Source organism: Stegastes partitus, unplaced genomic scaffold (genome assembly GCF_000690725.1).
Source record: "Stegastes partitus isolate 25-593 unplaced genomic scaffold, Stegastes_partitus-1.0.2 Scaffold482, whole genome shotgun sequence".
In the NCBI taxonomy this organism is placed as follows: domain Eukaryota; kingdom Metazoa; phylum Chordata; class Actinopteri; family Pomacentridae; genus Stegastes; species Stegastes partitus.
The window spans coordinates 307535-324380 of NW_007578213.1; the positions used below are offsets into that span (position 1 = coordinate 307535).

Genomic DNA, 16846 nt, shown 5'->3' on the forward strand with positions numbered 1-16846 from the left:
GTGCCATTCAGATGCATTTATTATAATGCTGTAGAAATGGAAACAGCTTATTAACTCAACATACATGCCGCAGCCAAAGGTTGCAACACCCCCACCCGCTGATACATAATTCATATAATCACGCACACACATGGATGCACACGAGCGTAAAGGCTGCCACACACAGACATGTGAAAACACACGCAAATAAATGAATCTGACACAGTCAGGCAGAAATACTAATATGTGTTCTGTATGCGTGTGCACACTCAGGGATGAGCTTCAAGAGGGGAAAAGGTAAAGGAGGGAAGAAAAAGAATAGAAGAGGGAGGGAGGAGGTGAAACTCCTGAATCTTGCTGTTAAGAAAGAATCACTGCTGGATATTGTACTGTAGTAGTTGGCAAGCACACGTTGGGGGTTGTTATCATGTGTGTGTGTGCTCTTACTGGAGCTGAGCCATTGGCACTGCGAGAGTCTTCCATCTTCTGGTTCCTCCCAGCTAATTAAATTAGCCCTCTTTTTCCTTTCAGCAATAGGATGCTGAGATGTAAGCCAACAAAAGGCTGAGAGAACACACTGCTTTACTGTGTGTGGAGGCATTAACTGAATAAAGATAGCTGGAAGCCTAGCTAGGGCTCTCAGACGTAGTTGAGCCTGTCTGGGGCTGCTAGCTACTTAACATTCGTCTGTAATACCGGGCCATGGGGGATTCACAGTCTTACGCCTGTTTCTGTCTCAGCGTCTCTCTCTGTTCGCTCTTTGATGCCTGGCTGACTCACTGTGGGCACCCATTGAAGCTCAGGAGTGATGAAATACACTAGCAGTGGGTTGCCTGCCAGCCAGCCAGTGAAAGAGAGAGAGAGAGACAGCTAGACAATGCATCAGACAACAATTCAGTCATTAAAGTCCCTAAAAACTTGGTTACGAATGTAAAATATTTCTCAGTTATATGAAATATTCACTGTGAAAGTTTGACCAACAAACATCCTAGAGTTTAACTATGAAAAATACTATTTGTGCTTCATAGTGTGTGGATGTGGTTTAATCAGATTCTATTGACAGCAGCCTGGCCACATGAGCTGCCATCAGTTTGATTCAAATGTTGCAAAATCTGGATTGGTGCATGATTGTTCATCATATTGCAGTTTTCTAATTGAGCCACGCCCACTTTAGAATGGTGAGGAGAAAAAAATTAAAATGCAGAAACTGTTTCAAGACACTTAATTAGGCTGTTGTTCATAGAAAGAAGCTGATTGAGAGAGAAAAAAAATCTGGATTTTGAGGCTTTCATTTAGCCAGAAATGCTGCAGTCTAATCGTCTCGAATGTCCTTTTTTCTGTCTGTGGTGGGAGATTCAGGAAGCTTCTCCTCCCTAACATACACCTGCACATTTTACACTACATGGCACAAACAAGCACCAACTGTAATGTTTTCTCCATGCTCGACCTTGCTGTTGCAGGCTCCATCACTGTGCATGCCTTCGCCCTCCCCCTCTGTGCATGCTGCTTCTGCTAATGGATTGTCAATGTGACTGCACATTTATTGATGTTCCGTTGCATCAAGTAACCCTTTCTGTGTCGACACACATTATAAACAGCTGTATGTTGTATGGTATTTTTTTGTTTCCACATTTTCCTCTGCTGGTTTTTGCATGTCGACCTCGTAGCCCTTTGTCTCCATGACCGGCTGGGCTCCACCTGCTGCTTGGCTTGATCAAGTTTTCTTGATAGACTCTGCTGCTGTTGGCTTACACAGTAGTTCTTTCTTTTGTCTGGCCAAGGCGCCATTTGCTTTACTTAGATTGGCAGCGGTTTCTGATAGCACTTTATTAAAGCATCATAAGAATATGATATGTCCAACATCTGTTTGTTAAGATGATGTTACTAAGCTGATTTGTGCTGCAGCTCAACTCACATTCAGCTTCATCACATCAATACATTTTGATTCCCATGCTGTCCACTGTCTTTACATTAACGCCAACCCCGAGCCTCTGTTCTCCACTAACAATATACCAAGAGTTAATATAACTTTTACACAATATTCTACTAATAGCAAACTAAGACCATTGACTCTGCTATGCCACTAACCTTTCCATCTGGCTGACCTTCCTCTCTACATGAGATGTTTGATCTTTTTTTTTTTTTTTTCCCTGACTCCAGCCTCTTTCATCATGCCAAGGTCAAATTGGAGATCTTGTATGCTTTCAGCATTTCATTTAGCCCTACTGGAATACAATGTGACCTATAATGTGTAACAAGGTCACAAAAGTGCAAAAAAAAATAGAACGGCATTGCAAAGTGTTTACAGTTAGACTGTGAGGTCAGTTTTTTGCAGGCTAACAAATGATGAACACTAAAACAAGGATGCTCTTAACTAAACTAACTAATGTTAGCTTTGATGTGGTTGGCTTGTGAACAGGAAGCTAGCAGCGGCAGTAAAGCTGGCCCAGTCAACCCAGGCCAATGGCACCCTGAAGGCCTCTAACCACTCCTCTCAACCCTCCAGCCTCTTCCCACAATGGTAATCACCCTTCAGCAGCCATGATGACAGAGTTAAACTGAAGATACAGAGTCTTAATGCTAACAGTGTCTAATGATTGGCTCAAAAATGTCCTATTTTTTAATAGCAAGAACCTATTTAATTACAAGTGCAAGCTACATTCAGCAACAATGCACACTTGGATTTGGATAAAATCGGATAAATACATTTTTGTCCTGTGTATTTTCATCATTTCTGTGACCACTGTGTTTCCATGTTATAGACTGTAACCGTGTTCTCAGCATGCCCCTCCTCATACCTGCAGTGTTCTGTGTGATTTGCCAGTGTTTGTCTCCATACTATCATGTGTTAATAGACCCCAGAAGTCCTTTATCAATTTATATTTACATGCCGACTAAAGTGCGTAACACCTATAGTGATGGTTGACCTACTATTTTTTATTAAAGTTTCAGTGTAGCTATGCAAAAGTATTGTGCCACAGCTGCTGTAGTGTAAGTTATACAAGTAGTAAATGAAAATGTGAGAGCACTCTAGTTGATATTAGCTGCTGTTGCCTCCAGGATGGCGTCTGGAAGTGAAGGCCACCGACATGCTCGCTCCCAAACCATGCCCATCATCAGGGGCAAGAATGCCCTCACTAACCCCAAACTGCTGCAGATGATGGAGACAGGTAACACAACGCCGACTAAAGTGAATGTGAGGCTACTTAGCTGGACCAGAGTTACTCACATCTGCTTCTGTTTCCAGATGGGAGTATTCAGGATGGAGACACTCTAAGTCCTACAGATGTGGAGGCAAACTTGTCGACAGAGGTCGCACTGACTGTGCTGGATGTACTAGAGCTCTTTGTTCACCACCACAAGGTCTGTGATCACTTTATTCTGTTCGATCAAACACTACATTTAATGCCAGACAGTCTTTTGTTCAGTTTTTGGATTCCACACAAACATGTAACTATAAGCTAGTCATTTTAAATATATGGCTTTTGCACCTTTATGTTTTCCACACTCTCAGTTTTTTTTTCATCAAAATCTAGTAATAAAATTATATGAACATATACAGTGAGTTTTCAGATCTTTTTTTTTTTTTTTGCTTTTTGATTAAAACATATTAGCAAAAGAAACAGTGAAATTTTAAAATCTGACCCCATCTTTCTAATGCACAAAACAAATCCTCAAACTATTTCATCCAACTGAAATATTTGTGTTGGATCCAGAAACAACTGCAGCGTCAGTCATGCACGAAAGCCAATGATACTTTACTGCCACCTGGTGGCTAAAAGAATCTGTTTTTAAAATGGAGTATTTCAATTTTAAAAAGTTTCCTGTTGAAACTGTGAAAGTAAAATGTGTTTTCTTTTTTCTTCTTCTTTCATACATCCATACAGAAGCAGCTGTTGCTGGATGATGGACAGAACACACTGATGAAGAAGGTGCTGGACACCTACTTGCTCTTCTTTCAGATCAACCAATCAACCGCTACTCTACGGCACGTCTTCGCTGCACTCAGGCTTTTTGTGCAAAAGGTCCAGCAGACTTAATTAAAACACATATTGTCTAAAGGAACATTGCTAGTGTTTCTTATGTGTGGGTTCACGTTCCTCTCTCTCTGTAGTTTCCCAGTGCGTTTTTCCAGGGTAAGGCAGACCTCTGTGGCTGTCTGTGCTATGAGATCCTCAAGTGCTGTAACCATCGATCCAGCTCCACCCAGATGGAGGCCGCTGCCCTGCTGTATTTTTTCATGAGAAAAAACTTTGAGTTTACTAAGGGCAAGTCTATAGTCCGGTCACATCTGCAGGTCAGTGAGATCCAACGTCTGGCAGTGCAAATATATTTTCTGTATGGTTTGCTTTGTGAATCATGGTTTCTGAGCTACATTCACCTCTTACTCCTCTCTCTGCTGCAGGTTATCAAAGCAGTGAGCCAGTTGATAGCAGATGCTGGAATTGGAGGCTCAAGATTTCAACAGTCTCTGGCTATCATTAATAACTTTGCCAATGGAGATGCACCACTCAAGGTATAGCAGGTTCTAGTTTTATATCACAGCTGTCTTATTAATAAATTCAATACACAGCATACTGCATAGTGGCATTCCATTTTATTTTAATGCTATAAATGATTCATAACACATTTTCCACAGAGCACGCCATTCCCTGCTGAGGTAAAGGACCTCACCAAACGGATTAGGACGGTTTTGATGGCCACAGCCCAAATGAAGGAGCATGAGAAGGATCCGGAGATGCTGGTGGATCTGCAGTACAGTCTGGCCAACTCCTACGCCAGCACGCCTGAGCTGCGACGCACCTGGCTCGAGAGCATGGCCAAGGTCCACGTCCGCAACGGCGATCTCTCTGAGGTTAGAAATGCTATACTTTTTGGCACACTCTTGTTTCAGAAACTTGAAAGTCTCAAGCTTCGAGTGTTGAATAAAACGGATTGTCATGTGCTTGTTTTACCCTCAGGCTGCAATGTGCTACATCCACATCTCGGCCCTGATCGCTGAATCGCTGAAGAGAAGAGGTCAGTGCATGCTTGTTGCTTTACAAGCTTTTTGCAGCATGGTTTGCGTGCTTATGTGTATGCACAAACACTTGTGCATATGCCGTGCTATGTTATTTTGTGCATCTCTGCAGACATTGTAGCTTCTCTAAGTCAAATCACAGCCATCTTTTGTCAATCACAAAACCCTGTTCTTTCTGCTAACAGTCATTGAAACTTTCAGGCTAAGTCATACAGTCATGGAGGTTGATGGGTTTGCCTGAAAGAGAAAACAGTGATGACCGGAATGTGTCTTTGTATGGTGGAGATTGATTAAGAACTCATGATGATGGATTCCCATGCTGCCAACTAGTAGCATAGATCTGTCTTTATATCTAAATATCATCTTGTTTCCAGCTTCAAGCAGAAATAGAGACTGGTGTCGACAGATTTTTCTGTGCTGCATGTCTTCCTACTTGCTGATCTGTTTGTTCTCACGTGTGCATGCTTCTTCATTTAAACTACAGCATGTGTTTGTCGTCGTGCTGTATGTGCCTGGCATTTTCTCGCATGCGCTTTACCCTTTACTGAGCCTGTGGGCAACTCCTATAGCGTGCCAGTAGCTCCGCTGATTTCTCCTTGAGCCTAAGTGGCAAAAGCAAGTGGACGTAAACTTTGTAAAAACCTGCTCCTCCTCCTCCTCCTCCCCTCCTACCAAACAGGCTACTGGAGAGCTGACAAGGCCAGGATGTCCAGTGTGTCCCCTGAAGAAAGCCCTGTCTTTAAATGTAGCTCCTTACTAACTACCTCCCGAGATCAAGACAGTGAGTGTGTGCGCCTGGGGCCTGCTGGGTGGGTTTGGGAGCTCAGAACGTAGGGATGGAGAGACTGTGGGCGATATTTGCTTAAACTTCTTGCAATTAAGTGGAAGGTGTTGATTTTGAGAGCTGGACATGATCGAAAGGACGTCAGGTTTTCAGGTGCTGGTTTAAATTTTAACCGCTTTTCTACTTTGTGCAGTAAAAAAAGGTGTTGAGGGTCACTGTTCTTGCCTTGATGACATGAGTTTGTGTCAAGTTTTCCGATTATTGTTTGACTGTTACTGCTTACACAAACCTCACTGGATGAGATGCACAGTGTCACACTCACATTTGATGTTTTTAATTTTTGGAATGCTTGTACAATGCTCATACAAGACTATTTGTGTTAGATGCGTTTTATGCATCTGTATGTTACAAGCTGAACATAACACCAGCAATGACCTGTGGGGGAGGTGTGCAGGTATATCTTTTGAATTACATGTGCTGATTTTGTTTTTTACTTCTTTGAAACCCCAGCGTCCTTCTCCATGGGCTGGGCAGCGTTCATGTGCATCAGCCCTAATGTTAAGGAGGAGGGTGCCATGAAGGAAGACACTGGCACACAAGACACACCATATACTGAGGTCAGTGCAAGTCTTTCATCCTGAATTAAACATATTAGCATTTTCTGATCACAACCACCGTTGGTAGTTTGAGAAGATGCTGGCTAGTGTCATCATGGCAATAATTGGGACTGATTTCTGTCTAATATGCTTTGTGATCTCACTGCACTGGGCAGGACACCCTGGTGGAGCAGCTAGAGCTGTGTGTGGACTACCTGTGGAAATCAGAGAGATACGAGCTCATTGCTGACATCAACAAACCTGTGATTGCTGTCTTTGAAAAGAGGAGGGATTTTAAGGTGACTGTTGACTGTGTTTGAGAGAGTTTGCATTATGACATGTGGAAGTGTATTGCTTCCACACCAGAAAAAGAAAAAACTAATAAGTTATATGCTGCAATGACAAAAGTTAATTGTTATAACAAGATGTTTTTCACATTTTAACCAGATATACTTGTGTTATTACAACATACAAGCTTATCTTCCTATAACGTTAGAGTATATATCTTATTACAACTTTAAATTTTCATGTTGTAACAGAATAACTTACACTGCAGTAATGCTGTTAACAGATAAACTAAGGAAAATGATTTGTTTTCTGAATTTAACTTCTATTTCATGCATGATTTGGATCATGGTGAGATTCTGCTGTATGTGTAATTAAGCACAATGGATGATATTGTGATGAGTCATGTATAAATGGAGGCTTCACTGAACCTCCGGCTGATCACTGAGAAATAATGCTCTGCCCAGAGTGTTGGAAGCATTTTTCTTTCTTTTCAGCCCCATGCATTTTAACATCCGTCTCAGCCTATCCATGAAGTACAGCGTACACAAGCCATATTCTTCAGTTTATCTGTTCTCTGCACACCATTTCCTCTTTCAAACATTTGTTTAACAGGACAATAATTAGCTATCATACTACAACCTGAAACCTTTCATGTTCTAAAAAGATAAATGGTATATGTTTATAACAAGGAAAGTGATATAACGTGATGAATTTGTTTCCACAGAGACTGTCAGAGCTGTACTACGACATCCATCGCTCCTATTTGAAGGTGACTGAGGTGGTGAACTCAGAAAAGCGTCTCTTCGGTCGCTACTACCGCGTAGCCTTCTATGGACAGGTGAGGGGACAATTATTGCACAAATATCTGAGATACATACAAACCATAATCAACAGCCACTTTAACTACACAGCTGAAACTCCTCTAGCCTGTGTGGTGCAATCAAATGTACAGAGCAAGCACAAAATATAAACTCACAAGTTGTAATAATGTGCTTTTTTCACAACACAGCCAAATATTGTTTCTCTTTTTTCAAACAATGTCTTAGTAACTTTGGGTAAACATACAACCAAGTCTCAGTGCCAGAAACCTCCAAAGTTTGGCAAATGTTACTGTCTGTATAGGTAGATCTTTTAGCATTTTGTGTTTTCTAAATCTTTCGAAACCATGAAAGCACAATATTAAAAACAGGTGGATTTACCCTGGTCTCTCTTTGAATCCTGTCTTTCTCTGTGAAGTGGCATTGTGCAGTTTTGGCTTTGTTTTTAAGAATCTGGATGCTTGACACAGTTTCCTATTTGTTAATGAGGGGACAGTCTTTCTATGCAGACATTTCAGAACTCTGAAGTGAAGAATGGCTTTAAAAAGCTGATGATGAGAATATCAAACTAAGACAGTGTCTAGTCAGTGGAGATGAAACGATAAGGAGACCAGATTTTTTTTTTTTGACTGAGTCAGTGTCCTTAATTTCTCTGTCTGCTCTTTTCTTCCTTTTTATTATATTTCTAAATCAAGATTGCGGTAAGTTTTGTACGTCTTTGATTTTCCATGTTCCTCAGCGCTAACCACTTTTACCTCTCTTCTCCCTCTACCAATATTAACATCTGCTGCTTATACCCTTTGAAGGGTTTGTTTCAAGCTTGCTGTGGTCCATTTTACTTCCCATAATGCCCAGTGGTGGAGTTGTTTCCTCCCTGCACATTAAAAAGAGCTGATGTTGTACAGCCACAGTGGACAGGAAGATACTCTTTAATAAACCTCATTCACTCCAGTGCTGCTTGGAAAATGACCTCTGCACTCTCCCATCCAGAACTTAACACTGACACCCTGTTAGTGCTAAGGTGTTCTAACAAAATGAGAACGCGTGTTATTGTCTGTACACACAACACCAGTGACTCAAGAAACCACTAGGGGGCAACATACAATCAGAGTGACAAAAGCAACACGATCTAAATATTAAATGAACATCAACAACTATGTGTAGCAGGCTTTGCTAATTAGTCTGTGCATGTGTTTGTCTTCCGGCAGGGTTTCTTTGAGGAGGAGGAGAGCAAAGAGTTCATCTACAAAGAGCCGAAGCTCACAGGGCTGTCGGAAATCTCCCAGAGATTACTGAAACTCTACTCAGACAAGTTTGGAGCTGATAATGTCAAGATGATCCAGGACTCCAACAAGGTAATTGACAAAATTTGTCCATTAAAATAAAGGATTTGACTGCATTTCAGTTGTTTGTGGACATATAACTTCACAAAAATACAACTTCTTGCTTAAACAACAGGTAAATCCTAAAGACCTGGACCCCAAGTTCGCCTACATTCAGGTGACGTACGTGGTGCCCTACTTTGACGAGAAAGAGCAACAGGACAAAAGGACCGATTTTGAGAGACATCACAACATCAACCGCTTTGTGTTCGAGACACCATTCACTCGGTCAGGAAAGAAACATGGAGATGTGGAAGAGCAATGCAAAAGACGCACCATATTGACCAGTGAGCACGTTTCTAGAGTCACCACAACACATCATTTTCAAACCAACAAGAGGCCGGTAGTTAACTATGAAATATAGTCGGCCTGACCAATACCTTTTTTATTTCTCTCTCTTCAGCGAGTTCCAGCTTCCCCTATCTCAAAAAGCGCATCCAGGTTGTGGAGCAGCAAAGTACAGAAATGAATCCAATTGAAGTCGCCATCGATGAGATGTCGCGCAAAGTGTCTGAGCTCAACCAGCTCTGCAACATGGAGGAGGTGGATATGATCCGGCTGCAGCTGAAACTACAGGGCAGCGTCAGCGTCAAGGTGGGGATTCTTCTAAAATGCAGATGCATGTATTTCAATTTGGGTGTTTTTGTTTTTGTCTAACCTGATTTTGCTCCATCCAGGTGAATGCAGGGCCTATGGCTTATGCAAGGGCATTTTTGGAGGAGAAGAATGCTAAGAAATACCCAGACAACCAGGTCAAACGCCTCAAGGAGATCTTCAGGTAGGACTTCACTGCCAAATTTAGTGCAAAGTGCTGTGGACTAAGTGGAAGTTTTTTATTTTGCATTCATGTTAGAATTACTGTCATGGGAACAATAGAAGCCTTCAAGTTCACTTGTAGTGCATTTAAGCATGCACAATCACTTTTAAAGCTTAACACATTACAAAGTGTAACACTGCGATACTGTTCCACTCCATTAGGGAAACATGTTTATGTTTTAATCAATGGCAAGAGATTGTTTGAGCATAATGGATGTACTCCTCCACATCATTACACATCAGTCAGGTTTAAATAATCAGTACATTACAATAATTCAAACATGCTTTGCCCTCTGCAGGCAGTTTGCAGAGGCCTGCGGCCAGGCTTTGGATGTGAACGAGCGTCTCATCAAGGAGGACCAGCTGGAGTACCAGGAGGAGATGCGAGCTCACTACCGGGACATGCTGACCGAGCTGTCTGGCGTCATGAATGAACAGGTCTCACTATGCAATGACCAATGAGTGTCCAGTTATTTTTACCATACTGTTGCTTTTTCTCTCTTTTTTTGTGTGTTACTGCTTTTTGCTGATTGAGTTGCATGGCACACTGAGCGTCATCTTCTCCTATGCATTACTGTATGAGGCATTTTACATTTCCGTGGGTTTCATCAGTTTCTGTTACCGCTGCATAGTTTCCTGAACTTCTTCACCAACCTCTTCTCTCATTGCAGCTTCAAAAACCTGTTCTTGCCGTCAGTACCTCCTCTCTCTCTAACAGCTCTCTGTCCACTCTTTCTAAGGCTGGTATGTCATGTCACCATATTCCTCTACAAAAGGCATCTTGTCACCTTTGCTACTTGCTTACCTCACTCTATTGACCCAGCTTGTCTCAGGATCCAAAGTGCCAGTCTTGATGCTTGTTTGCTTTTGAATTTTCCTGTTCCAACATCAGCTTTTTTTTTTATTTTTTATTCTTGCTCTTGTTTAGATTCCTCACACAAGACAGCCAGGAACGGAACGGCACAGCACCTACTGAACGGCCACTAAACTCACCAGAAATTATTTGTGCCAGTTTGGGCCTCCCGAGTGGCTCATTTGTTTGTTTCTGACTATAGTTTTTTTTTGGTTTTTTTTTCCTGCTGCAGGGAGCAGCACACTAGTGGAACTGTGACTGATGGCGAGTGTAGAGAAAACAAGAGAAGAAGTGTGTAGACTGTGGTTGTGGTAGTCTGTAGTCCCGTCGTTGAACTTTGACTGTCTACAGTAGAGGCCAGGCTGCTGGACTGTTACCTACTGTTTGTTTTGGTTTTAGAGACTCAATCCATGTGTCGTATAGATCCCCCTGCCCTGCCGACTGATTCATCAGCTTACATACTGACAGACACACTCATGAACAAATACAGAGTGTATATGTTCACACACATGTGCACACAAACACACAACATGCGCCTTCTCTCCACAACCCTGACCCTTTAGAGAACAGTGACCTTACTGAGCTTGAGGTGCGTTCAGCTATATATGTAATATATATCTTTCTGGTGCATTTTGATTACAGTTTTTACAGTTTTTCAGTGGAACAATATGTACTTCAAGCTATCTGAACATGTCTTGCAAGACAGCTAATGTGAAAAAGAAAAGACAAAGAAAAAAAAAGATTTGGATACAGTACTTAATTAACCAAGAATCTGAGGAGTTGAACGCACCTCCAGTTCTTGTTTGAATGTAGAGCAGCTCCACATTGCTACTTTGTATCCTTGCTAACGTTCTGGAAATATCAGCTTGCCAATTTTCAAACGGAAACAACAACAAAAAAAAATATGTTTTGTAACATTTTTATAATTGAAATTGCATTGTTACTGTTATTATTTCCTGTACTGTTTTGAATTGTAAATAAGAAATATTAATATTTAAAAAAGTTTGAAATGTTTCTTTTTATAAAATATACAATATATAAATATTTGTTTAGCTGAATTTAAAAAAAAACAAAAAAACTAAAGTTTTATGTATAACATTTAAATAAAAATTTGTTAATGTCCAAGATTCACAGTTATGCTTCATTTACGTCAGCGTCTCTTTGTTCACTGTCCTGATGTCAATGTTGCAACAATCGGACGTCTTCTATTGTGTGATGGGACGTCGCTCCATACATGCAGACTACACCTCCTCTCACTATAGTACATTCCACTCAATATGTTAATTGCGTTATTGTCCAGGTTTCCATTCATGTTGAATGGGGAAAAAATAGCTATTTCTATCATGAATATGTCACTTTGCTGCAGCTGTGCACAGCAGCTGCTCATATCCTGCCAAATAAACAGGCATAAGACCAGGCAGCAGCTAATTACAGACACAATAGATGTGTGAAATAGTGAAAGTAGGGAAATGCAAAATGAAATAGAAATTTCTAATGAGGAAACTTATCCTTAAAAAAAAGAAAATCATACTTGTTGCTTTGCTCTGTGGTGTAAATCCTTTTCCAGTTCTATTCTATTTCCAGTTTTAACACATACAGTAGTACAGATGCTAACAGTGAGCCAGCAGGAGGCTATTAGAGGTTCAACCACCAGTTGTCATGTGTGAAAACATACAGTCACTTTTCACCTTTTCTATCCTAAATCTTCAGTGTTGCTTTGTCTTCTCTGCATTCAATTTATTTACGGAATGAACTGCAGTGAGTTCATGAGGCGATACCTAAAAAGGGATACATAGCACTATACTAATACTTAAAAAGTCCAGTGCAAACGATGAAAAGGCTCTGCTGCATCATAGCAGACACATAAAAGAGGTCAAGCTTCTATATGACCAGAAGAAAGGCTTTAGGTCGACCTGTGAACTCCTCCGCCATCAATGACGTAAGACCAGTGCTGCCACATTTACGCTGCTATGTTGGAAGTTCAGGAATATTTCAGTTTTAGGTAAGTGTCCTATAAATGAGATATGTCAAATATACTGTTAAACCTATGAGGCACACATAATGTGTATATGTACACAGTGCATCCAGTTAGCATTTCAACTCAGAAAGGCTGAATTTATTGAACAGACTCCAAAAGCAGCAATCCTTTCCTTTTTGATTATTGAGTCTCAGTGCTCAAAACAACATCAGTAGCCAAATAAATCCAAATCTCAGCAGTTTGTTTATATCTGACAAAGCCCTGATGTTCTCATCGTCTCTCTGACTGTCTTCACTGTGTTTACCCCAAAGCACTGTTTTCCTTTGTGATATTCATCTTCAGTGTTGGCTCTGTCTTTCAATATACCCATAGTCTCTGTCCCAGTCAGAGTATTTTACTTGTGTGTGAGCAGCCAAGAGGAAATATGAACAAAATCTTTTGTTTGAATGAATAACAGGTAGAAAAGGTGAGTTTAAAAAAAAATAAAATAAATGTCTGTACTTTTATTTACTTTAATAACTGATTGAATGTTACATATTTCCCTCTGTTAGTTGGTCTAATATACATTTTCATGTGCCACATTTTAGTTTAGATGTTGTCTTGGTAAACTTAAGCCATTTTCGATATTCCCTTACATAGATGTGTAACTGCTGGCCTGTATGCAGGACGACTCGCAGTGTTATCTATTCTGGAGCTATGTCTGTTTACTTAACTACATTCAATGTGACTTATTTTGAGGAAATTCATACCTACATATTAAGTGTCAAAAGTGCTTCAGCATTAAGAATTATATAGAAATATGGATTTACAGATTCTCCTCTTTCAATACAAAGTCTGAGTATTTGATGTCAAAGGAAACTCAGAAGGCATGCATGTGTGGCCAGCGGCAACTGAGGCACAGACAGACAGACAGACAGACAGACAGAGGCTCTCGCAAATATATTTGTAAGAAGAATCCACTGCACTGACTTTCACACACAGACGAGTGTCAAACTTGGGTTTGAGGTTTCATTGAAAGTGAAATGGCATTAAAATTTATCATGTCCCCCTGACAAAGAGCGGTTTTCCATGGTGGATCTGGTGTCAGTTTTTTCCAATTGTAGGGTATAATTACTGACCATGCAGAGAGAGAGCAGCAGAGTGCTTGTTTACTTATTGATGGTAAGCCCGGCATTGGGACACTGCACATAAAACGAGGATAAATGGCCCTGAACATCCAGCTGGTGGTAAAAGACAGCATGTGGTCACCTGTCTTGCTCACCTGTCTTTTTTTTAATATATATATATCTCTGCCTGACAAGACAGCTGACACATTTCTATCTCTGTCTCCTTACTTCCTTTGCTGCACACCTGAGGTGAAGCAGATTGAGTTACACTGACCTCCTACAATATGCCTTTTTTCACAAACTCTTTTCCTCCTAGCCAATCTCCTCCCCTGTTTTTTTTCTCTCTCTCTCTCTCTCTCTCTCTCTCTCTCTCTCTCTCTCTCTCTATCTCTCTCTTGCCTCCCTCTCTCTCTGCAGCCTATTTTGTGAACCAGAAAGTGGGGGCTGATTGGGTTTCTCTCCTCAGCAGACTGGTTTATGTGTTCCTGTCTCCCTCCCAGTGGCCTAGACTGAGGCAGGGTCAGGTTGCTCTGAGCCAGCACCATTCAGTCCCAGTCACAGATGACAAAACCTAAAGAGCTAATGGCTCCTCCTGACAATATTTCATATCCTATTTTATATCATTTTTAAACATGTGTGCTTCCTCATGTTGGAATCAGTCCAGCTAAGCTACAGGTGTGCTCACAGACTATTCTCTGTAAAGCACTTTGAATTATATTTAGTATGAAAAGCGCTTTATAAATAAAGATTGATTGATTGATTGATTGATATTCATGATGGGTTACAACCTGTGGCCACATGAGCTCTGTTGCAGCACCTGACCATTCAGTGTGTCTATGGCAGCCCCACTGACTGTAATTATCTGTAATTATCTCCTTTGTGTGCAGCCTGCCTGTATTTGATGTTTGTTGCAGTGATTCCTTATCTTATTATTTATCAAACGCCTGTTTTATTTTAATGTGTTTCTTCCTCCAAGACTGTCTGTAATCACTGGGTTAACCTCTGACCTCTGCCTTTATCAAACAACATGCCTATTAATGAGACAGATTTAGAGGGCCTCAATTAGAGGCCCACGTTTCTCTGTATTCAGTATGAAATTAATGAAATTTCACAGTGCTTGTGCTCCCAAAAGCATATGTGCACATTTAAATGACATAAATCTAGTTTGTATTTGCACAATGAATCATTTGTGACCTCCTCTTTCTTATATAAACGATATTGTGTGTCTCAATCAAAAATGCTTTCTTCAAGTTTCCTTCCTAGATTTATCTTAGCTGACAGATTGGATTAATATTTTAAAGGGAGGATCTTGTAATCCCAGCAGAGACATGTGCATTACAGCAGCTAGAGTGAGCTGCCAACAAAATCTGATCTTCACCTTTTTTTTTCTGGTGTTTTCCTGCTAAAACGTGAAGCTCCCACACGTGTTGCAAAAAAAACATGTCAAAAGCTCATCCTGCAGGTTTTATTAGATCTCCTACACCATTCAAGCTCCTGTGCAGTGCGCATTTCATTTCCGACCCCTGCTTAGTTTTCCTGAAACTGGACGCCGGGGCTGATGAATAAAACATCCTTTGTGTGCTGCTGGCTGATCACTGGAGCCCTTTCAGCTGTATAAGTGGTGAAAGGCGACATAATCTCCCTCCACAACAAGATCTGGACTGAGATTGAGAGACGCGCACACAGGACGCGGACATTGTCAGGAGAAGCACCACCACAAAAAGCCCTTTTGGGAGCAGCATGTTAAAACCGCAGCAGCACGGTGAGCTCCTGCTGCACGACTCCCCGCCGGTGTTTGGGAAGCCGTGGTACTGGCAGCGCAGCAGCAGTACCATGGAGAGCACCCGCAGCCTGGCGCAGGTCATCATGGAGATGCGCGATGAAATCAAGAAGCTGGAGGCGGAGAACCGGGAGCTGCGGGGAGACTGTGGCCGGCGTTCATTTGGGGCCGTGCCAGGAGAAGCCGGCCCGGTGTCTACGGCAGCAAAACAGCAGGCTGGAGTGGAGGACAATCCGTACGTGAACCTGAGACGAAATGCGTCTGCGCCGGTCCTGGAGGGACAGTACAAGGGTAAGAGGGCCTGTCGGAGGGTAGGGTGCTGTAGCTATTTTACTCATCAACAGCACTAAGCTAAAGATACAAGCATCTGATAAACTAGTATGAAGAGTTCATTTGCTAAAACAGATAATTCCATGTTTGTAGATTTTCAGAAAATGTATTTTTTTTGTTGTTTGCTTGAGATAATATAAACTGAAGTTGAGTGGATTTGGCTCAGTAGAAATGACATGAGAAAAATAGAGATAACTTAAGTTTGATTGATATTGTCTCAGCTGGACGATGAAAAAGTGGGTTTTCTGAAGGTTTGTGAAGAAGGAGTTATCTGTTTTCGCAAATGAACTTTTCATATGTTGTTCTAATCCAAGAAGACATCCACAAGTAGAACTTCTCATGACAACTAAACTGATCTCCATGTGTATGATTGGTGGGACATTTTTTAAAAAGAATGCATGCAAAATGTGAAAAAGTGCAACAAAACAATGCATTTATTGGCCCGAACACGTTAAGTATGATGCACATGAGAGAATCTCCTGAGTGTTTTCTCTTCATCTCTCTCTCTGCTCTGTGAAAGCAAACCCAGTTCTTCATGATCTTTTCTTTCCACAGAGACCACTGTCATGACTGTCCGGAGATATTCCACCAGCTCCAGCCTGTCAGGAGTGACCATGAGAGAGGGGAGAGCTGACAGGAGCAGGCGCGCAAACTCTGGATGGGGACGACTACAAGAAGAAATCCAGCACGGGAACGATGTCTTTGGTAACTCAGCCAGTGGAGAAGTTGGAAAAGTTACCAACCGGCACTCCCTGCAAGAATACGTCCACAAAACCAGGTACAGACAGATACTTAAAATCCTAAAAATGTAGCCTTACAGCAACACCATTGAATAGTATGGTTTAAATTTATGAAATGAGGCTTTGTTTTCTCTCACTAGACTCATAATTCTGTCTCTGCACCTTCAGGGCCAAAGTAAAAACCGTCACCTTCCTCCTACCTGTGGATGACATTTACACCAGCAGGCCGGTTCTGTCCAAACACCAGGAGGAGCCTGAAATACCTGACCTGGCTTCAATAACTGAAACCGACTCTTGAGGGACAACTGTTAAAGACTTTGGATGTGGCCACGAGACAAAGTGCAGACTTGAACTGAGCCTCTGTGGCCAGAGACAG

The 16846-nt window shown here is 41.5% G+C and overlaps 1 protein-coding gene across 3 annotated transcripts in view; it reads left to right on the forward strand.

Annotated features, from left to right (window-relative positions):
• Positions 1 to 11538, forward strand: part of dock10 (dedicator of cytokinesis 10) — a 62542-nt gene extending 51004 nt beyond the window's left edge. For all 3 annotated transcript variants that reach the window (XM_008287005.1, XM_008287003.1, XM_008287006.1), the window contains exons 39-56: positions 2399 to 2500; positions 3040 to 3149; positions 3227 to 3342; positions 3867 to 4004; positions 4094 to 4276; positions 4385 to 4495; positions 4619 to 4834; positions 4941 to 4998; positions 5679 to 5780; positions 6294 to 6400; positions 6556 to 6678; positions 7392 to 7505; positions 8694 to 8840; positions 8944 to 9154; positions 9271 to 9461; positions 9545 to 9645; positions 9983 to 10121; positions 10612 to 11538. In XM_008287005.1, the coding sequence (XP_008285227.1) occupies positions 2399 to 2500; positions 3040 to 3149; positions 3227 to 3342; positions 3867 to 4004; positions 4094 to 4276; positions 4385 to 4495; positions 4619 to 4834; positions 4941 to 4998; positions 5679 to 5780; positions 6294 to 6400; positions 6556 to 6678; positions 7392 to 7505; positions 8694 to 8840; positions 8944 to 9154; positions 9271 to 9461; positions 9545 to 9645; positions 9983 to 10121; positions 10612 to 10659 (2317 nt within the window). In that variant the 3' untranslated portion in view covers positions 10660 to 11538. The remainder of the gene's footprint in view (positions 1 to 2398; positions 2501 to 3039; positions 3150 to 3226; positions 3343 to 3866; positions 4005 to 4093; positions 4277 to 4384; positions 4496 to 4618; positions 4835 to 4940; positions 4999 to 5678; positions 5781 to 6293; positions 6401 to 6555; positions 6679 to 7391; positions 7506 to 8693; positions 8841 to 8943; positions 9155 to 9270; positions 9462 to 9544; positions 9646 to 9982; positions 10122 to 10611) is intronic.
• The last annotated feature ends 5308 nt before the right edge of the window (positions 11539 to 16846 follow it).